The sequence below is a fragment of the Rhinopithecus bieti genome, unplaced genomic scaffold (assembly GCF_001698545.2).
Source record: "Rhinopithecus bieti isolate Rb0 unplaced genomic scaffold, ASM169854v2 scaffold_52032, whole genome shotgun sequence".
In the NCBI taxonomy this organism is placed as follows: Eukaryota; Metazoa; Chordata; class Mammalia; order Primates; family Cercopithecidae; genus Rhinopithecus; species Rhinopithecus bieti.
This window is the reverse complement of record NW_016821592.1, coordinates 1848836-1868082: the sequence shown is the minus strand read 5'-3', so window position 1 is coordinate 1868082 and position 19247 is coordinate 1848836. Positions and strand designations below refer to the sequence as shown.

The window sequence follows — 19247 nt, the reverse complement described above, 5'->3', positions numbered from 1 at the left end:
AAAAAAAAAAAAAAAAAAAAAAAAAAAAAAAAAAATCTAAGATACGTTAATTCTCAGGTACATATTCGCTGATTATTATTTGCCAGGCACATTTCAGCACTTTACAATAAAACCCACAAACTTTAAAACAAATAAATTCAGAAAGTATTATTGTTGCTCATTTTGCATTACTGAATGACATCTGAATATATTTTGAAACACATTTTAGATTTTCAAATTTATCTTAATACTAAAATATGTACATACATTTTAAGTTTAATTAATAATGATAAACAATGGCAGATACAAAACTAATTAAAACAATAGTTTCAGTAACTCAGCTTTAAGAAGTTCCTTTATTTTCCAATTGTTTGGGTTTTCTACCAGGTGATTTCTACCAGGTGAACAAAAGCAAAATTAAAGAAGGCATGAATTAAACATTTTTGTAACCTGAGGGGTAAGTAGATTTTGGTAACTATGACCCTTTCTATATGAAGGAAATAATCAAACTAAATTATAGATCACCCAGTTCAATGTGGCTCATTCCATTCATTCAACACACATTCACTGATTATTATATGCCAGGCCCTATTATATACTAGGGACACAAAATTGAATAAAACATAATCCAAATTCTCAAGCACAAAATCCTAATACTCAACTACCATCTAGCTATATTAACAGATTTTGCTGTACCTGCTTGCATTCTCACTGCCAGAACTGAGGTCCTGAGATCTTTCAGATGCTTTCTATAACTAGTAATGTTTGTAACTCAGAGAAATTGGGCAATTCTACATTAACATGTTCAACCAAGGAAAGGAAAAGAAGTCGGAAAAAAACAAGAGACAGGAAAGTGAAAGGGAGAAGGGGAGGAGAAAAAAATTTTAAAAAAGGGGGGAAGAAAAGGAAAAGGACAAAACAACTAGTTGAAGAAGAGTACTATAAGATGCCTCAGACTGATAGTATAGGAACTATTTTTTTTTCTTTTTGAGACGGAGTTTTGCTCTTATTGCCCAGGCTGGAGTGCAATGGCATGATCTCGGCTTACTGCAACCTCCACCTCTTAGGTTCAAGCAATTCTCCTGTCTCAGCCTCCCAAGTAGCTGGGATTACAGGCATGTGCCACCACACCTGGCTAATTATGTATTTTTAGTAGAGACGGGTTTCACCATGTTGGCCAGGCTGGTCTCGAACTCCTGACCTCAGGTGATCCGCTCGCCTCGGCCTCCCAAAGTGCTGGGATTACAGGCATGAGCCACGGCACCCGGCCCCTTTTTCCCATTTTAATTTATCTCTGCATAATGCAATCCTATCAGTAACAGTGGATTGCCACACTATTGGGCGAGGATGGCAAGAAAGGTATGGCAGACTTAATTAGAATTTGGATGGAGAAGGATGTTGGTATAGTTACGTAGAAAATTTGGTTAAAATGAGACCACTGAAATCAGTAACTAGAACTGAGTGGAAGTTCTTTCTTGTTTTAATGTCCCCTATATACAAATTAGTGCTTAGCTTCAACTATTATTTCTTATTAATGTACAACCAGTAATTTTCTAAAAGTAATCTGATTATTTCCACAGCTTAAGTTAACATTTGCCAAAGTAATTGCTCACAAAAACGTTGTAACAATACAGTCAACTCTCAATTATATATAAAATAAAGGGAATAAAACACATTTTAAAATAGGTAATTCCTCAATTATGTATATTTAATCAGCTTTGGTGTATTAGTGAAATTCTCCATTTTTTTCTTTCTTTTTTTTTTTGAGATGGATTTTCACTATTTTTGCCCAGGCTGGAGTGCAATGGCACAATCTCGGCTCACTGCAACCTCTGCCTCCTGGGTTCAAGCGATTCTCCTGCCTCAGCCTTCCAAGTAGCTGGGATTACAGAAGCATGCCACCACGCCCAGCTAATTTTGTATTTTTAGTAGAGATGGGGTTTCACCATGTTGCCCAGGCTGGTCTTGAACTCCCGACTTCAGGTGATCCGCCTGCCCCCGAAAGTGCTGGGATTACAGGCGTGTGTCACCGCGCCCGGCAATTCTCCAGTTTTACACACACTCAGATTCAACATTTTCTTTCTAGATTGATTCTATCCTTCCTAACCCCTAAGGAATTCTCCCAAATGTGCTCAAGGGAATACTTGTCTGTTTCACCTTCAAGCAGCCAGCACTCAATTCTGGTTTCTTGAATCTCAGTGGTCCCATTTTAACCAAATTCAATGAACAATCTTCTTCTGTTCTTCCGTCTCTTTACTGGATTCCCTTTAGACCAAACCTGTTCAACCTGCAGCCACAGGCAGCCCAAGACAGCTCTGAACGAAGCCCAAGACAAATTTGTAAACTTTCTTAAAACATTATGAGATTTTTTTTTTTTTAAATTTTAGTGCATCAGCTATCATTAGTGTTAGTATATTTTATGTGTGGCCCAAGACAATTCTTCTTCCATTGTAGAAGCCAAAAGGGAAGCCAAAAGACTGGACACCCCTGCTTTAGACTGACATTATAACAGACATAACAGAAACTGACTTCTTACACATAAACAAAAACAACCTTAGAGTCAGATTCAAAAGTTTCTACTCCTGGCCAGGCGCGGTGGCTCATGCCTGTAATCCTAGCACTTTGGGAGGCCAAGGCAGGGGGAACACCTGAGGAGTTTGAGGCCAGCCTGGTCCAACAGGGTGAAACCCCCTCTCTACTAACAATACGAAAATTAGTCGGGCATGGCACCTGTAATCCCAGGAACTCAAGAGGCTGAGGCAGGAGAATCGCTTGAACCTAGGAGTTGGAGGCTGCAGTGAGCCAAGATGGCACCACTGCACTACAGCCTGGGTGACAGAGTGAAACAGACAAGTATTTCCTTTAGCACATTTCTTTTTCCACCTCAAAAAAAAAAAAAAAAAAAAAAAGAAAAAAGATAAAAAGTTTCTACTCCTAACTTGCCCATTTTCAAGCTTATCTTACTATTTAGTGAAGTTTAATATCTTGACTCCTTAGAAACCTGTTTCTTACCCATTTCCCCTAACTATAAAATCAGGATAACCCCTATACCTCTTAGGACTGTGATAAGGGTTATATGACAAAAGGAAAGCACCTAGCATAAAGCCTGGCACATGATACTTTATGAGGCTCTTAAAGGGCAGCCACTCTGAGTTAGTTCTTTTCTAACCTTGGTTGAGCTTCAGGGGTTCTTTCTTCCTAAATGGTATCTCCTCCGTTCCTTCCCACTCCACTCATCCTTTCTTCTAATTTTCCCCCACAGACTCTTCTCTTACTCTGCCTTCTTTTTTTTGAGACTATGCTTGAACTGACCAAAGTAAACCTTGAAAGCCCTTCCATGCTACAAGTTCTATTTGTTTAAAAATACTCTGAACAATCTAAACAATTCAGACATGTAACTGCACTTCTTATACTTCCCTAAGGAGTTTTCATATTCAAGATAAAATATAAACTAATGAAAAATGTAATACCTTATCCACTTGCTCTGTCCTTCTGCTATTTCCTAATCTAGTAATACTCAACTGGGCATAGGTGGCATACCAGCATCATTTGTGGGGCTCTTAACATACCTCTATTCTACTGTCCTCATTCCTAGGTAAGTCCTCTGTGCAGTTCAGTGTATAAGATGCACTAACTTTTTCCTACGAATCTTTTCCAGGCTCTTCTGTAGGTTTATACCAACCCCTCATTTTCAGTCCTTTGTGCCACAGCACTCTTTTATCATTTAAAATCTCACACTAGGGGTAAATAATAGGAGAAGATGGAATTTTGTGAAAAGATTTCAAAAGTTTTACTCTGGTGTCTCAACTTAGCAAAATATAATGACCATAGTACCAAGACAAGGCCTTGATTTTGCCATTAATTTACAGAAGATCAGAGAAGTTATAGAAACAACTAAATAGTAAGATTACAACCTACAGATAGAAGTCGTTTCAAATACTATCAAATGTACAAGGGAGTTATTTCTTTTTTCCTGGATCTACTGCCTTTGCCCTTGAGAAGTACACTGTATTAGGAAAAAAATCACTGACTTATTAATAATGAGATCTGGGTTTAATTCCACTATCTTACTAATTTGCTCTCTGACTTCACACAAGTCCCTTAACTGCTCTGTCTCAACTGTCTCATCTGTATACAGATCTGCAGATAGCAGTGGCTCATGCCTGTAATCCCAGAACTTTGAGAGGCTGAGGCGGGCTGATCACAAGGTCAGGAGTTCAAGACCAGCCTGGCCAACATGGTGAAACCCTCTCTCTACTAAAAATAAAAAATTAGCTGGGTGTGGTGGCACGCATCTGTAATCCCAGCTACTCGGGAGGCTGAGGTAGGAGAATCGCTTGAACCCGTGAGGTGGAGGTTGCAGTGAGCAGAGACCGTGTCACTGCACTCCAGCCTGGGTGACAGAGCAAGACTCCATCTCAAAAAAACAAAAATTTAAAAAAAAATTAAAAAAAAAAAGATGAAGTATGGAGACCAGGAGCCAGGATACTGGCTAGAAGGCTAAAGCAGTGGTACAAGCCATAATAACATCCCAAAGTGTACAAAAAGGAATTCATTACTACTTGTAAGTCATATCTCCATTACTACATTTTATGTTTCTTAAGTGCAGCAATATTACCATTCTTTAGCGTATAAATTATGTTCTAGAGTGATGTCATACACCCTGTAGAAACATAGAATAACTAGTAAAACGTCTATTACCTTAGAATACGTACCTCTTCACTGGGAAGGGCTACATATTCAGGCTGTAGGGGTCTTGGAACTGAGAGGCCGGGTCCCGGTAAAGATACATTTGACAGACGTCTCTTTCTTACTCCACTACAGTTATTTGGAATCTTGAAGGCACATCGTTTATGGTAATTTAATCCACAGCCTAAACATATTTTACAAGGCAAAATATAAGATTAAAAAAAAAACTTTACTATTTAAGTGTGATACATAAAAACCACTGCTTCTTTTATTTAACGTATTTTCTGTGAGCCATACCTACCCTAATTAAGAACCCTGACGGCAGGCTAAGTGGAAGCTAATGAATTCAAGAAGAAAAGGAAATGTGTAAAAAGGGTAAGTCAGCTACAGCAGTGGTTCTTGAAGTGTGGTCCCTAAGGCAACCACCTGGAAATTTGCTAAAAATGTAAATTACAAGGCTCCACCCCAGATCTACTGAGTTAGAAACTATGGGGATGAGACCCAGCAAAGTGTGTTTTAGGATGCACAATACGGTTTGAGAACCACTGGCTTAAAGCACTGGTTAGCAAACTATGGCCTCTGTACCAAATTCCTCCTGTGACATGAAAATTTTATGAAACTCAAATTTTGATGTTCCTAAATAAAGTTTTATTGGAACACAGCCATATCTATTTGTTTACATATTGTCTATGACTGGTTTCATAACGTAATAGCAGAGTTAAATCATGACAGAGACCATATGGCCAAAAAAGTCTAAAACATTTACTCCCTGTCCCTCTACAGAAAAAGTTTATTGACCCTCCACCTTAGAAGACTGTTTCTTCATCAGAAATGTGCACCTGTGTCCTACTGCTAGCAATTCTAATTCAGAACAAATTTGACAATTTAGCTGAATGTAGGAGACAACTTTTTTTTTTTTTTGAGACGGAGTTTCGCTCTTTCACCCAGGCTGGAGTGCAATGGTGCAATCTCGGCTCACTGCAACCTCCGCCTTCCAGGTTCAAGCGATTCTCCTGCCCCAGCCTCCCGAGTAGCTGGGATTACAGGCGTAGGCCACCCTGCCTGGCTAATTTTTTGTATCTTTAGTAAAGACGGGGTTTCGCCATGTTGGCCAGGCTGGTCTCAAACTTCTGACTTCAGGTGATCCACCCGCCTCGGCATCCCAAAGTGCTAGGATTACAGGCGTGAGCCACCGTGCCTGGCCAAGAAAACTTTTTAAAAACAAAAAACAACATGAATATTTATGGAGCCATTACACTGTACTAAATATTTAACCCTATTACCCAATTTAACCATTTACTCTTCACAAAACCAGTAGGGCAGAATGTATTTTACAGAGAAATTAATCTTAAGAGGTTTAGTAATTTGCCCAAGAATATGAAGGAGTAGGTGGCAGAGACAGAATGAGTCCTGATCTCTCCAATCTAAATCCTTGTTACCACCCTAGTCAACAGCTCATCATCTTTTCACTAATAAAAAATGCAAATATGGAATCTTATTTGAAATGACCACAAAAATTTTAGAACACCTACCTTCACATTTCAGTCCCTGACGTACCAATCCCCAGAGCATCTCACCACAGTAATCACAGAAAGTAGGAGCTTTGTAAGAATGTACATAGAGAGTATGTGGACGAATCTGGAAGTCTTCTACTGTGGCTAAAGCTTTAAAAAAGAAAAGCATTAAAATACACCTTATATTTGTAACTGCGATGAGATTAAGAATGCTCACATATTCATTTATGTCAAAGTACACAGAATCATTTTTTCTCTGAAAGTTTCACTGGACCATAAAAGTAAATTATTTTCAGCATTTAATATTTTGATTTCAAACTCTAGTTTAGGAAGTCCATTTGCTGCTAATCATTTGAGCTCCAGAAGCAGGTAGTAGGTTAGTTAATTTGGAACTCCAACAGCATTTTCTCATAATGACAATATTACAAATAGATGTTAGGTCTACTTTAGCCAATTAAAAACTGCTTAACTTACACAGTGGGATATAGAACACTAAAGTAAAAAGTAGTATGGAACTTAACTTCTATTTACAGAAATGTTTCTGTGGAAAAAGATACTGAATCCTAACTTAAGATCCCAGGATATACTTGTCTGTCTGTTTTCCACAGTCCTAGTGGATAAGAGAAAGAAACTTCTTTCCCCTTAGTGAACACTGGACAGTAGACCCAAGGAACTTCCTCTCCACTAATGCAAGTCATTAGTGGATACCCTGTAGTCTGATGGGGTCCAGAGTAGAGAAGGAAGAGATGTGAGCAGGACTTCCAGGTGAGACAGGGAGCAAAACTCGTCAGGAGTGAAGAGGAAGGCAAGGATTGGGAAATACAGAGATGGTTTGGGGTTGCTGTATAGAAGATGAATGGTCAGTGTAGCAGGGAGTGAGATGAATGACAGAATCAGAAATGTAAGAGGAGAGGAGTGGGGACTAATAAGAGGAGAGGAGTGGGGACTAATAAGGAGAGAGAGGATCTCAAGAAAAGGCTCAAAGGTGAATTTGAGAAAAGGGAACTTGGTAGCAGGGTTCCAACACATAGCTGGCCAGCTTGCTTCCTTTCTTCCATCAGTTCTCCTCCTTGCCAAACAAAAAGTACTGCAGACCTACTATGTGCATTATTATGGCATTCTTTCTTCCTTTTCACTCCTTATTATCTTGCCCACATTGCTGCTGGATGAGATGGCAAACAGTGGGAATTAAAAAACAATGTATGGCAAGAATGGGTGAGGTAGAAAAAGACAAAGGTAGAAAAAAGCCCAGCGGGACAAAAAGGGAAAGAGCATTTTTTATTTTAAAGCCACAGAAATAACTAGCATTGTAATTTCCTCTTCCATATCTTCATCACTTCTTTTTTCCTGACTCTCTTTTCTAAACCCCTATTTTCTTCTTTTATGCTCTTTACAGAAATGGGGTGGGGAAGGGGAAAACAGAATTTCAGTGTAACTGTTTTATTTATTTGACTCAGAGAAGAGTGTATTTCTTTCAGACCAAATAACTTCCTTAGCTTAGTAACGTTCAAGTAATTCAGTTTATTTTCCTATCCTGATTTTTTCCCTTTTTTTTTCTTTTTTTTTGAGACAGAGTCTTGCTCTGTTGCCCAGGCTGGAGTGCAGTGGCGCGATCTCAGTTCGCTGCAAGCTACGCCTCCCAGGTTCACACCATTCTTCTGCCTCAGCCTCCCAAGTAGCTGGGACTAGGCGCCCACCACCATGCCTGGCCAATTTTTTTTTGTATTTTTAGTAGAGAGGGGGTGTCACCGTGTTAGCCAGGATGGTCTCGATCTCCTGACCTCGTGATCCGCCTGCCTCAGCCTCCCAAAGTGCTGGGATTACAGGCGTGAGCCACCGCGCCCGGCCTTTTTTTTTTTTTTAAAGAGACAAGTCTCCCTCTGTTGTCCAGGAGGAAGTGCAGTGGTGTGACCATGGCCCACCGTAGCCTCTATCACCCAGGATCAGACAATCCTCCCACCTTATCCTCCCAAGTAGCTAAGACTACAGTTGCATGTGACCACGCCTAGCTTTTTTTTTTTTTTTTTAATTTTTAGTAGAGATGAGGTATGCTGCTCAGGCTGGTCTCAAACTCCTGAGATAAGCAATCCTCCTGCCTCAGCCTCCCAAAGTGCTGGGCTTACAGGTGTGAGCCACGGTTGCCAGCTATTTTTCTTTCTTTTTTTTTTTTTGAGACGGAGTCTCGCTCTGTCCCCAGGCTGGAGTGCAGCGGCGCCATCTTGGCTCACTGCAAGCTCCACCTCCCGGGTTCACGCCATTCTCCTGCCTCAGTCTCCCGAGCAGCTGGGACTACAGGCGCCTGCCACCACGCCCGGCTAATTTTTTGCACTTTTTAGTAGAGACGGGGTTTCACAGTGTTAGCCAGGATGGTCTCAATCTCCTGACCTCGTGATCTGCCCGTCTCGGCCTCCCAAAGTGCTGGGATTACAGGCGTGAGCCACCGTGCCCGGCCTATTTTTCTTTCTTAATGGTGATATAACATTCCTGAAAGGAAAGATCACATGGTGACCATTATTAGAGATGAAAGAAATTAAGTAACAATAGTACAAAGACCAAATATAATTGAATTGCAGCATTTAGTACAGAAAATTAGGCTCTTTGGGAGGAAAAGGCAGTAACATTTAAAAAGCCACTTACTTACCTGAAAGAACCACTTCTACTAGGTCTCCTTCATGTATGTCATCTGCTGAGGTAATCAGCTGCAAAATATTTTCTGAGTTCATGTCATGGCGAAAGAGAAGAATTTTGTCATACATGCCAAAGAATCCACACTCTGGAAACTGAGGGATAGTAGTCCTATATCAGTATAACCACAGCTTTCTATTTTTACAAGTAAATGTTTCAATTTTATCAAAGAATTTAAAACATAGTGTTTTAACCTAACACCATTTGCTAACCACTCTATTGATACCTAAATGGTAATCCACATACTCGAGCATCCTGGTTAATATTAAAGTTCAAGAAAAACAGAAAAGTAAATTTACAAATAAATAATCATTCATGATTTTAAAATACTTGTCTCTTACAAATACAGGATTTCTATATTCAGTTAGTGATGGAGAATATAATCTTAAACCTACTGCTACTGTATTCTTAGCCTGAAAGATAAGCAGTCTTTCCAGTGCCTTGAGACATGCTGCTCTAGATATTTCAAAATTCTTCAGTAGATCTCAGAATTATAAATGCTCACTGACTTATTTGGGTTCCTCATAAAATATCCTTTAATAAATGACACCATGTCACCTGCCTGCATCAAATGGTCTGATATGAATCAGTCTCACTAAACTAAATGCATTTGTCACAGAGATGTTGCTGAAGATATCGTTTACCTATTTCATATTGTAGCCCTTCTCTGTGAAGACCCACCCATAAAATAACTTAATCTGGTTGATTTTATAACATGAACGATTTGCTCATGTAAGTTAACATGTTTTCCTGTTTACTTTGCCCAACAGAAAAAGCACAGCCAAATTTGTAGCCCAATTTTACCATCAGTCTTGGATCTTACGGAATGTGTTTTAGGTGCAAACACTAACCTAGCTTCATCTCATTTTCTGGCCTTAATTTTCTCATTAGAAAACTCCTGTATATACTTCTGAAGAGTTCTCAAAACTTTTTTTTGAGACAGGGTCTTGTTCTGTTGCTCAGGATGAGTACAGTGATGTGATCACAGTTCATCACTGCAGCCTCAAACTCTGAGGCTCAAGTGATCCTCCCACCTCAGCCTCCCAAGTAGCTGGGACCACAGATGCATGCCACCACTGCCAGCTAATTTTTTATGTTTTGTAGAGACAGGGATCTCCCTGTGTTGCCCAGGCTGGTGTTGAACTTCTAGACTCAAGTGATTCCCCCACCTCAGCCTCCCAAAGTGCTGGGATTAGAGGCATGAGTCACCACAACTGGCCTCTCAAATCTTTTTTTTAAAGTTAAATTAGAAAAAAATTAAAAACAATGATTAATTAGAAAGTTACAAGTTTATAGTTTTTTTAACCAGGGTAAATTGTGGAAAAGTACAGAAATATTTAGAATTTTTGTAATACTAATTCTCCTTTTGAGTCACCAATAGTATTTGTAAAACCTCATAGTATGCTTTAACATATATCTAACAGTGTAAGAATTCTCAATTAAAAAATACAAGTGAAAATACAAATCCAAAAAATTAAATTTTCATTTTAATTTTAAAATTAAAATTTTACTAAATTTTATCAAATTATTAAGTTGGAGAATAAAATATCTTCATAACTTAGTTACAACAATTTGTAAGGACAAAGGACTCCACATTCCATCCCATTAAAACTCTAAGGCCAGATGCGGTGGCTCACGCCTGTAATCCTGGCACTTTGGAAGGCCAAGGCAGGCAGATCATCTGAGGTCAGGAGTTCGAGACCAGCCTGGACAACATGGTGAAACCCTGTCTCTAATAAAAATACAAAAATCAGCCAGGTGTGGTGGTGCATGTCTGTAGTCCCAGCTACTTGGGAGGCTGAGGCAAGAGAATCACTCGAATCTGGGAGATGGGAGGTTGCTGTGAGCCAAGACTGCACAACTGCACTCCAGCCTGGGTGACAGAATGAGACTCCATCACAAACAAACTAACTCACTCTACTATTTGTATAAATAAAACTGATTTCAAAAAGGCAGACTTATTGCATGTCTGGTAAGTGCAAGATACTGGCCCCACGGTTTGTAAAGACAGAACAGTCCTTATCTTCCAGGAACTTACAATCTAGTGGGAAGACAGAAACAAACACAAATATATATAGTATAAGGCAAATAACAAAATTAAAATAAAAAAATTATAGAAGGAGGAGGAATAAAAAATGTTAACTGGGAAGGTGGAGTAAAGGGATTCAGTATGATATTTGAGCAGAACAAAAAAAGAGAAGCAGAGTTTCCATAGGTTGAAAGTGTAAGTGTCATCAATGAGAAGTTACAAAGTAAACGGAAGAAGGTAAGTGGAGCCTTGAGACTAAAGAATGAGATGGGGGAAAGTTGGGTATAAAGAGGGCAGAAAAGCACAGGGAACCCCCTGGCGCTACACTAACAGAGAAACCTGTTACTATGTTCAAACTTTGCCACCTACTAACTATAGCACCTATAGCACCTTTTCTAAGGTGCTTAGAAAGGTTGCTTAACTTCTCTAAATCAGTTACTTGTTTATAAAATGGAGGATAATAGGAGTTATAGGCTGGCTTTATAAGGTTCTTATCAAAATTAAATTACTTGATGGCTGTAAAAGTCTCAGCACTGTGATCCATAAACACCAGTGGTTTATATTACTAAGGTATACCTAAGAGGGAGAAGAGACATAGGGTTTCAGAGCAAGGCAGGAACATGATTAAATCTGTGATTTAAAAAGATAATGCTGACAGCATTGTGTAGAGGAACAGGAACAGGAAGAGACCAGAGAGCAAGATGCTGAAGAAAGGGTGACACTATCAGTCAGAAAAGTATCAGTCTGAATTATATAGCAAGTAAATGGAAAGAGACAAGGACATTTCTCTCCAGAAACTATAGCAAGTAAATGGAAAAAGACAAGGGAATTTCTCTCCAGAAACTATCTGCGATAAATCATATGGCTCATCAATACTGTTTTGACTAAACCAGAAGTCCTGAATAACGGTAACTGAAGACCTAATAAACACACCAGGAGAAGGAAAACAACATTAAAATAATTAATATATGATTGGAAAAAATAAATATAACCTTCTTAATAAACACATGGCCTAATGAAAAATAATATCAACCTGAAGTTGGTATTAAGAGACTTAAAAGCATATAAAGAAATTACAGTGAGATATTACAAAATATTTAAAATAGACATATGTATATTAGAGGCTAGAAAGCTGTTGGTAACGATAAAGAATAAAGTCATTTCAACATGTTTTCATACTATACTCATGTATACAACAGACAGATTATAATAACCAGCCTGTGAAAAAGATTTCTGCTATTCGTGACTATGATTTATAGGTATGTTTGGCAGGGTATTTAGAAATTATGTAAGAGTCCAAAATAAAAACATGAGAAGTCTTGAGACATGTGTATATTAAAGATATACACCTAAAAAGAAATACACCATGCGCACACATTCATTATGAATTATACAGAACAAACAAAAACCAAACTGTTAATGAATTGAATATACAAGAATTTACTGTTCCTGATTTTGAAAAATTCAGAAAATAGGTTTTCAAGCAGGAGTGGATCTCTAAACAATGTCTTATTTCTGGCCACACGTCAGAACCACCTGTGGAGCTTAAAACAAAGGATGCTTAGGCTATCACTTCAGGTTTATGGTTAAGCTCCCGGGGAATAGGCGGTGAACACCTGAATTTTAAATTTACTTTAAAAATATTATTCAATGTATATATTATATACACTCTTTAAAAAATCTACTTTTAAAAATAGTTTAAAATTTATAGAAAATGTAGACAATAGTACAGAGTTCCTGTATACTACCCCATACCCAGTTTCCCCTATTATTAACATTTTACATTAGTTACATGTTATATTTATTACAATTAATAACCCAATAGCCATACATTATCATTAACTAAGGCTCATACTTTATTCAGATTTCCTTAGTTTTTACCTAATATCCTTTTTCTGTTTAAGAATCCCATCCATACCATATCACCTTTAACTGTTATGTCCCCATAGGCCCCTTTTGGGCTGTGTTAGTTTCTCAGACTTTGCTGGATTTTGACAATCCTGGCCGTTTTGAGAAGTACTGGTCAGGTATATTGTCGGATGCCTCTCTACTGGAATTTGTCTGATGTTCTTCTCATTATTACTGGGGTGATGGGTTTTGGGGAGGCAGACCACAGAGGTAAAGTGCCATTCTCACTGCATTCTACCAAGGGCACCTACTATCAACATGACATCACTGCTGATGTTGGTTGAGGCAGTGTTTGTCAGGATTCTCCAATGCAAAGCTACTTTCCCCCCACCCTTTTCTATACATACTCTTTGGAAGTAAGTTACTATGAGCAGAGCACTTAAGAAGTGGAAAGGTTTGTCTGTTTCCTTTCCTTGAAGGTGTAGTATCTACACAAATTATTTGAAATTCTTCTAAATGGGAGATTTATCTATTTTCCCCCACTTATTTATTCATCCAATCATTTACATATATATCAATAGAGACTCATGGATATTTACTTTATACTTTCAGATACAATATATACTCTTTTAAAATACAACCTTATTTATTTTTGAATAGGCAATTATTCAAACTTCAAAAGGCAAAAAAGAGTAGAAGGCACACCTACGCCCTAGCTGCCTCATTAACTGTCCCGTAGTCAGCAGTACTGCCAGTTTTCTCAGAATCCTTCCGAAAATATTTTACATATCAAATAAACATGAATATACCTTTCCTTCATTTTACACAAATGGCAGCATGCTATAAACACTGTTCTGCAGCTTGCTTTTTTTTCACTTAGCAATATATTTTAGACATCATTCCATTAAAAAATTCTTATTCTTTTTTTTTTTTTTTTTTTTAAAAGATGTATAGTTTTCTTTTACCAGTCCCTACTAATGGGTTATGGGGTAAGCAATAAAACTAATGCCAAACTGCCTTTGTTAAAATAATCATCCATCTAAGTATATAATCTTAACCAAGTTCCTTAACCTCAGTTTTTCCATCTGTAAAATAGTGCCTACTTCATAAAATTATCATAATATGTTAATATATATATACAAAGAACTTAGTGTCCTTTTCAATTTTTTTCATCAATGTTTTACACTTTTCATTGTAGAGATCTTTCACTTCTTTGGTTAAGCTTATTCCTAGGTATTTTATTTATAGCTATGGTAAATGGGATAATTTTCATGGTTTCTATTTCAGATTGTTCACTGTTGGCATACAGAAATGCTACTGATTTCTGTATGTTGATTTTGTATCCTACATCTTTACTTAATTTATTTATCAGTTCTAATGGTTTTTTGGCAGAGTCTTTAGGTTTTTCTAAATATAAGATCATATCATCTGCAAAAAAAGATAATTTGACGTCTTCCTTTCCAATTTGGATACCGTCTATTTCTTTCTCTTGTCTAATTGCTCTAGTTAAGAATTCCAGTATTATGCTGAATCAAAGTTGTGAAAGTGGGCATCCTTGTCTTGTTTCAGATCTTAGAGGAAAGGCTTTCAGTTTTTCTGCATTCAGTATACCAGCTGCATGTTTGTCATATATGGCCCTCACTGTCTTGATGTATGTTCCTTCTATACCCAGTTTGTTGACAGTTTTTATTACGAAGTTTTCATTGTGTTGATTTTTACTGAATTTTTTTTTGGCATCTATTGAGATGACCATATGGGTTTTGGTCTTCATTCTGTTGATGTGACATATCATGTTTAATGATTTGTGTATGCTGAACCATCCTTATATTCTAGAAGAAAACAATGGGTAAACACTCCAGGACATTAGTCTGGGCAAAGATTCCTTGAGTAAGACCTGAAAAGCACAGCTAGGCAAAACAAAAATGGACAAAGGTGATCACATCAAGCTAAAAAGTTGGGCACAGTGGCTCACTGGTAATCCTAGCACTCTGGGAGGCCGAGGCGGTGGATTGCCTGAGCTCAGGAGTTCAAGACCAGCCTGGTCAACATGGTGAAACCCCATCTCTACTAACACACACACACACACACACACACACACACACACAAAGCTTCTGCAAGGAAATAATTAACAAGTGAAGCGACAACCTACACAATGGGAGAAAGTATTTGCAAACTATTCAACTGACAAGTGGTTAATAACCAGAATATATGAGGAGCTCAAATGACTCAACAACAACAACAAAAGAAAATCCAATTAAAAAATAAGCAAAAGATCTAAATAATACATTTCTCAAAAGAAGACACACAAATGCCAAATTGGTATATGAAAAAATACTCAACATTCACTAATCATCAGAGAAATGCAAATCAAAACCACAATGAGATATCATCTCATCTCAAAATGGCTTTTATGAAAAAGACAAAAAATTAAAGATATTAGTGAGGATGCAAAAAAAGGGGAATACTCATACACTATTGGTGGAAATGTAAATTAGTACAGTCACTATGAAAAACAGTATGGAGGTTGCTAAAAATAAAACTACCATAGGATCCAGCAATCTCGCTGGTAGGTATCTACCCAAAAGAAAAGAAATAAAAATATCAGAAAGATACCTGCACTCCCATGGTTACTGTAGCAAAAATCACAATAGCCACAATAGGGAATCAGCCTAAGTGTCCATCAATGGATAAATGGATACAGAAAACGTGATACACATACACGGTGGAATATTATTCAGTCATGAAAATAATGAAATCCTATAATTTGCAACAACATGGACAGAAGTGAGGAACAACATTTCAGTTGGTGAAATAAGCCAGGCACAGAAAGACAAGTGTTGCATGTTCTCACTCGTATGTGAAAAATTAAAAAAAAATTTGACCTCGTGGAGACAGAGAATAGAATGAAGACTACCAGAGGCTCTGAAGGGTAGTGGCTGGGGCGAATAAAGGGGTTGGTTAATGATTATAAAACTACAATTAGATAGAAAAAATAAGATCTAGTGTTTGGTAGCATGATAGGGAGAATATAGTTAACAACAATTTATTGTATATTTCAAAATAACTAGAAGAGTAGAACTGGAATGTTCCTAACACAAAGAAATAAATATTTAAGGTGATAGATATCCCAATTACCCTCATTTGATCATTATGCATTGTATGCTTGTATCAAAATATCACATGTACCTCATAAATAGGCACAACTATTATTTATCCAGAAAAACAGAAATAAAAGAGATTAGAACTCCTGATAAGCTAAATACACCTTAGTTATTACAAACTCTTGTGAGTATGCGCAATACCCAATGAGTAATCCTATGTACATATCCTTTCCCACTTTTTGAGTTTGAATATGAGATAACTTTCTAGGAGATTTGCTGGCTCAAAGAAAGCACATATTTGAAATTTGTAGATACTGCCAAATTGCTCTTTATGGAGGTCAAACCAATTTATACTTCTGCGAGTAATATACTGAGTATGTACTTGTTTTGCCATGTTTTTATAGTGTATTATCAAACTTGTTGACTTTAGATGAAAATGGTTTTTTTTTTTTTTTTTTTTTTTGAGACGGAGTCTTGCTCTGTCGCCCGGACTGGAGTGCAGTGGCCGGATCTCTTCCAACTGCAAGCTCCGCCTCCCCGGTTTACGCCATTCTCCTGTCTCAGCCTCCCGAGTAGCTGGGACTACAGGCGCCTGCCACCTCGCCTGGCTAGTTTTTTGTATTTTAGTAGAGATGGGGTTTCACCGTGTTAGCCAGGATGGTCTCGATCTCCTGACCTCGTGATCTGCCCATCTCGGCCTCCCAAAGTGCTAGGATTACAGGCTTGAGCCACCGCGCCCGGCATATTTTTGTAGTTTTAACTTGTATTTCTTTTATTACAAGAAGTTGAACATTTTCCTATGCTTAAGTGAATCTGTATTTCCTTTTCTGTAAATTAGGAATTCTTATCTTTGCCTATTTTAATGGATTGATCATCTTTAAAACTCTAAATCCAATTATTCCTCAGAATGATTTTCATTATGTGGAGACCTTAATAAGTCCTGAACACATATCAAAACCATAAACAAAATACTTTATATTCCAAAGTATGATGTTGAATTTCTCAAAATGATTTGACATCAGTGAAACCTAAGAGAGCTTTTAAGATAATAGCTTCTTGTTCTAAATCAGACTTCAGGAGAACAAAGAACAAAGGAGAAGAGCATTTTTTTTTCTTTCAGTTGTATAATTTGAAAAGGAGAAAATATTTTGGCAAACTAATTAAAACCAATTCTTGATTACATTTTTTGAGTGGGGGTCTCCCTCTGTCGCCCACAATGTAGTGGCTTGATCACGGCTCACTGCAACCTCAAACTCCTGGGCTCAAGCAATCCTTTAGCCTTAGCCTCCCAAAGTGCTGAGATTACAGGCATAAGTCACCTTTCCTGGCCCTTAATTATATTTGTGACTCTGCTATATCACTAATAGAGTCAAAGGGGTGGGGGCAGAAACCTATACTAATGATGTTATCTCTATATTCTTCAAAATACAATTCTTGCCCAATAAAATGCCGTTGTATGTATCCCTTCTAAACATTCTATTCTCCTGAGAGGGAAGAAGTTTGGAAAAGCAGCAGAGGTGATGACATGTTTAAGTAATTGTCAGTAATTGTCACTGGCTATTATTTAGTTTAGTCCTCTAGGGCAATGATCCTCAGCTGGGATGATTTTGCCCCCAGAAGCTATATGACAACGTCCTGAGACATTTTTGGTTTTCACAACTTGAGCTACTAGCATTCAGTGGGTAGAGCACTGTAGAACACACAGGGCAGCCTCCACAAGAATTAGCCCACCCAAAATGTCAATAGTGCTGAAGTTGAGAAATCCTGCTTTACGGAATAAAAGAGTCAAGAGAATAGAGAGGCTGGGAAATGTAGAAGTAGTTGGCAACCTTTTGAAAACTAGACAAGTCCATAATTCCTTACCTAGCCTACCTCATCCTTGATAAAAAGAAAGAGGAAATTAAAGAAACAGCTAAAGAAACAGCATGGTAGAAGCAAAATAGGCCTTGAATTTGGCCTCTTTCCAACTGCTCCCCCATCCCTCCAGATTTTCTGGATTTGCTTACTACAAACTGTGCCAATGACCCCTCTTGACAGTGCAAAATGAAGTATTTTCCCAGCCCATATGGGAATGTAACAGAATTTCATCACAGTTATTAAATTTCCACCCTCATGCACTCTGCTCACTTCAGATTCTTTGCTTTTGCATTAATGATTACTTCAATAATTTTAAAAAATAATCTTATCTTTCTGTAACCATTTTAGACGTTACTTTTACAGCATTAACTTATTTTAAGTAAAAGTTTCCAACAGTTGCAAACAAAATTATTTTAAGCAACACTTATTTTGAAAGTAATTTAAGGTGAACCATTTCAAGTTCATGTCGTTAAAATGTCAGTAAAATTTTGGCAAGGTAGGAAGCTTCCAAGTTATTTCACTTGGTCAAACATAATTTTTGCACTTTAGCAATGGCTTCAGAATTTCACATTATCTGAATGAATAATTTATCACTATGCCCTTTAAAATTTTTTTTTTTAGAGACACAGTCTTACCATATTGCCCAGGCTGGTCTCCACCTCCTGAACTCAAGCAATCATTCTGCCTCAAGCCTCCCAAAGTCCTGATGATAAGAGACAGAAGGCAGAGAAATACTAGGCAGATAGGGGTGGGTCCCGATGAAACCCCACCTTCAAGATGAAAAGCCTGAAACCGGTGGCCCAAAGTGAGAACTTCTATCTCTGTTTGCCTGCTCTCTCCTGACCGGTTCTTTATTTATTTATTTTATTTATTTTAATTTTTTTGAGATGGAGTCTCACTCTGTCGCCCGGGCTGGAGTGCAGTGGCTGGATCTCAGCTCACTGCAAGCTCCGCCTCCCGGGTTTACGCCATTCTCCTGCCTCAGCCTCCCGAGTAGCTGGGACTACAGGCGCCCGCCACCTCGCCCGGCTAGTTTTTTGTATTTTTTAGTAGAGACGGGGTTTCATCGTGTTAGCCAGGATGGTCTCGATCCGCTGACCTTGTGATCCGCCCATCTCGGCCTCCCAAAGTGCTGGGATTACAGGCTTGAGCCACCGCGCCCCGCCCTGACTGGTTCTTTCTGAATGTCTTTTTACCAACTGAATGTTGCCTTTTCCAAAACTACCTACGGCCTGCCCCCTGGCCCAACCCCATCCTGTGCCTATAAAGACCCCAGACTCAGCGAGTAGAAAGAGAAGCAGCTTGACTGGAGAGTGGTGACTTGACATTGGTGGGACAGCTGGACTTCGGAGAGATGGCCTGACTACGGGGAAGAGCCGTTGAACCTCAGGGGAAGATTACCTGCCTGTCCAGTCCCCTCTTCCACGGCCTACTCTGCTGAGTGCCATTTCCCATCGCTTACAGCCTTCATGTCTGGGGAACCTCATTGTTCTTAGATGCCAGACAAGCGCTGGAGACCCAACAAGTGCCGGTACCCAAAAAAAA

The 19247-nt window shown here is 38.4% G+C and overlaps 1 protein-coding gene across 2 annotated transcripts in view; it reads right to left on the bottom strand.

Moving 5' to 3' along the window:
* The window catches only part of PRKD3 (protein kinase D3), a 78310-nt gene that overhangs the window by 37726 nt on the left and 21337 nt on the right, over positions 1-19247 (bottom strand). For both annotated transcript variants that reach the window (XM_017860413.1, XM_017860412.1), the window contains 3 exons: positions 8824-8962; positions 6201-6332; positions 4695-4852 (listed from right to left, as the gene is read on the bottom strand). In XM_017860413.1, the coding sequence (XP_017715902.1) occupies positions 4695-4852; positions 6201-6332; positions 8824-8938 (405 nt within the window). In that variant the 5' untranslated portion in view covers positions 8939-8962. The remainder of the gene's footprint in view (positions 1-4694; positions 4853-6200; positions 6333-8823; positions 8963-19247) is intronic.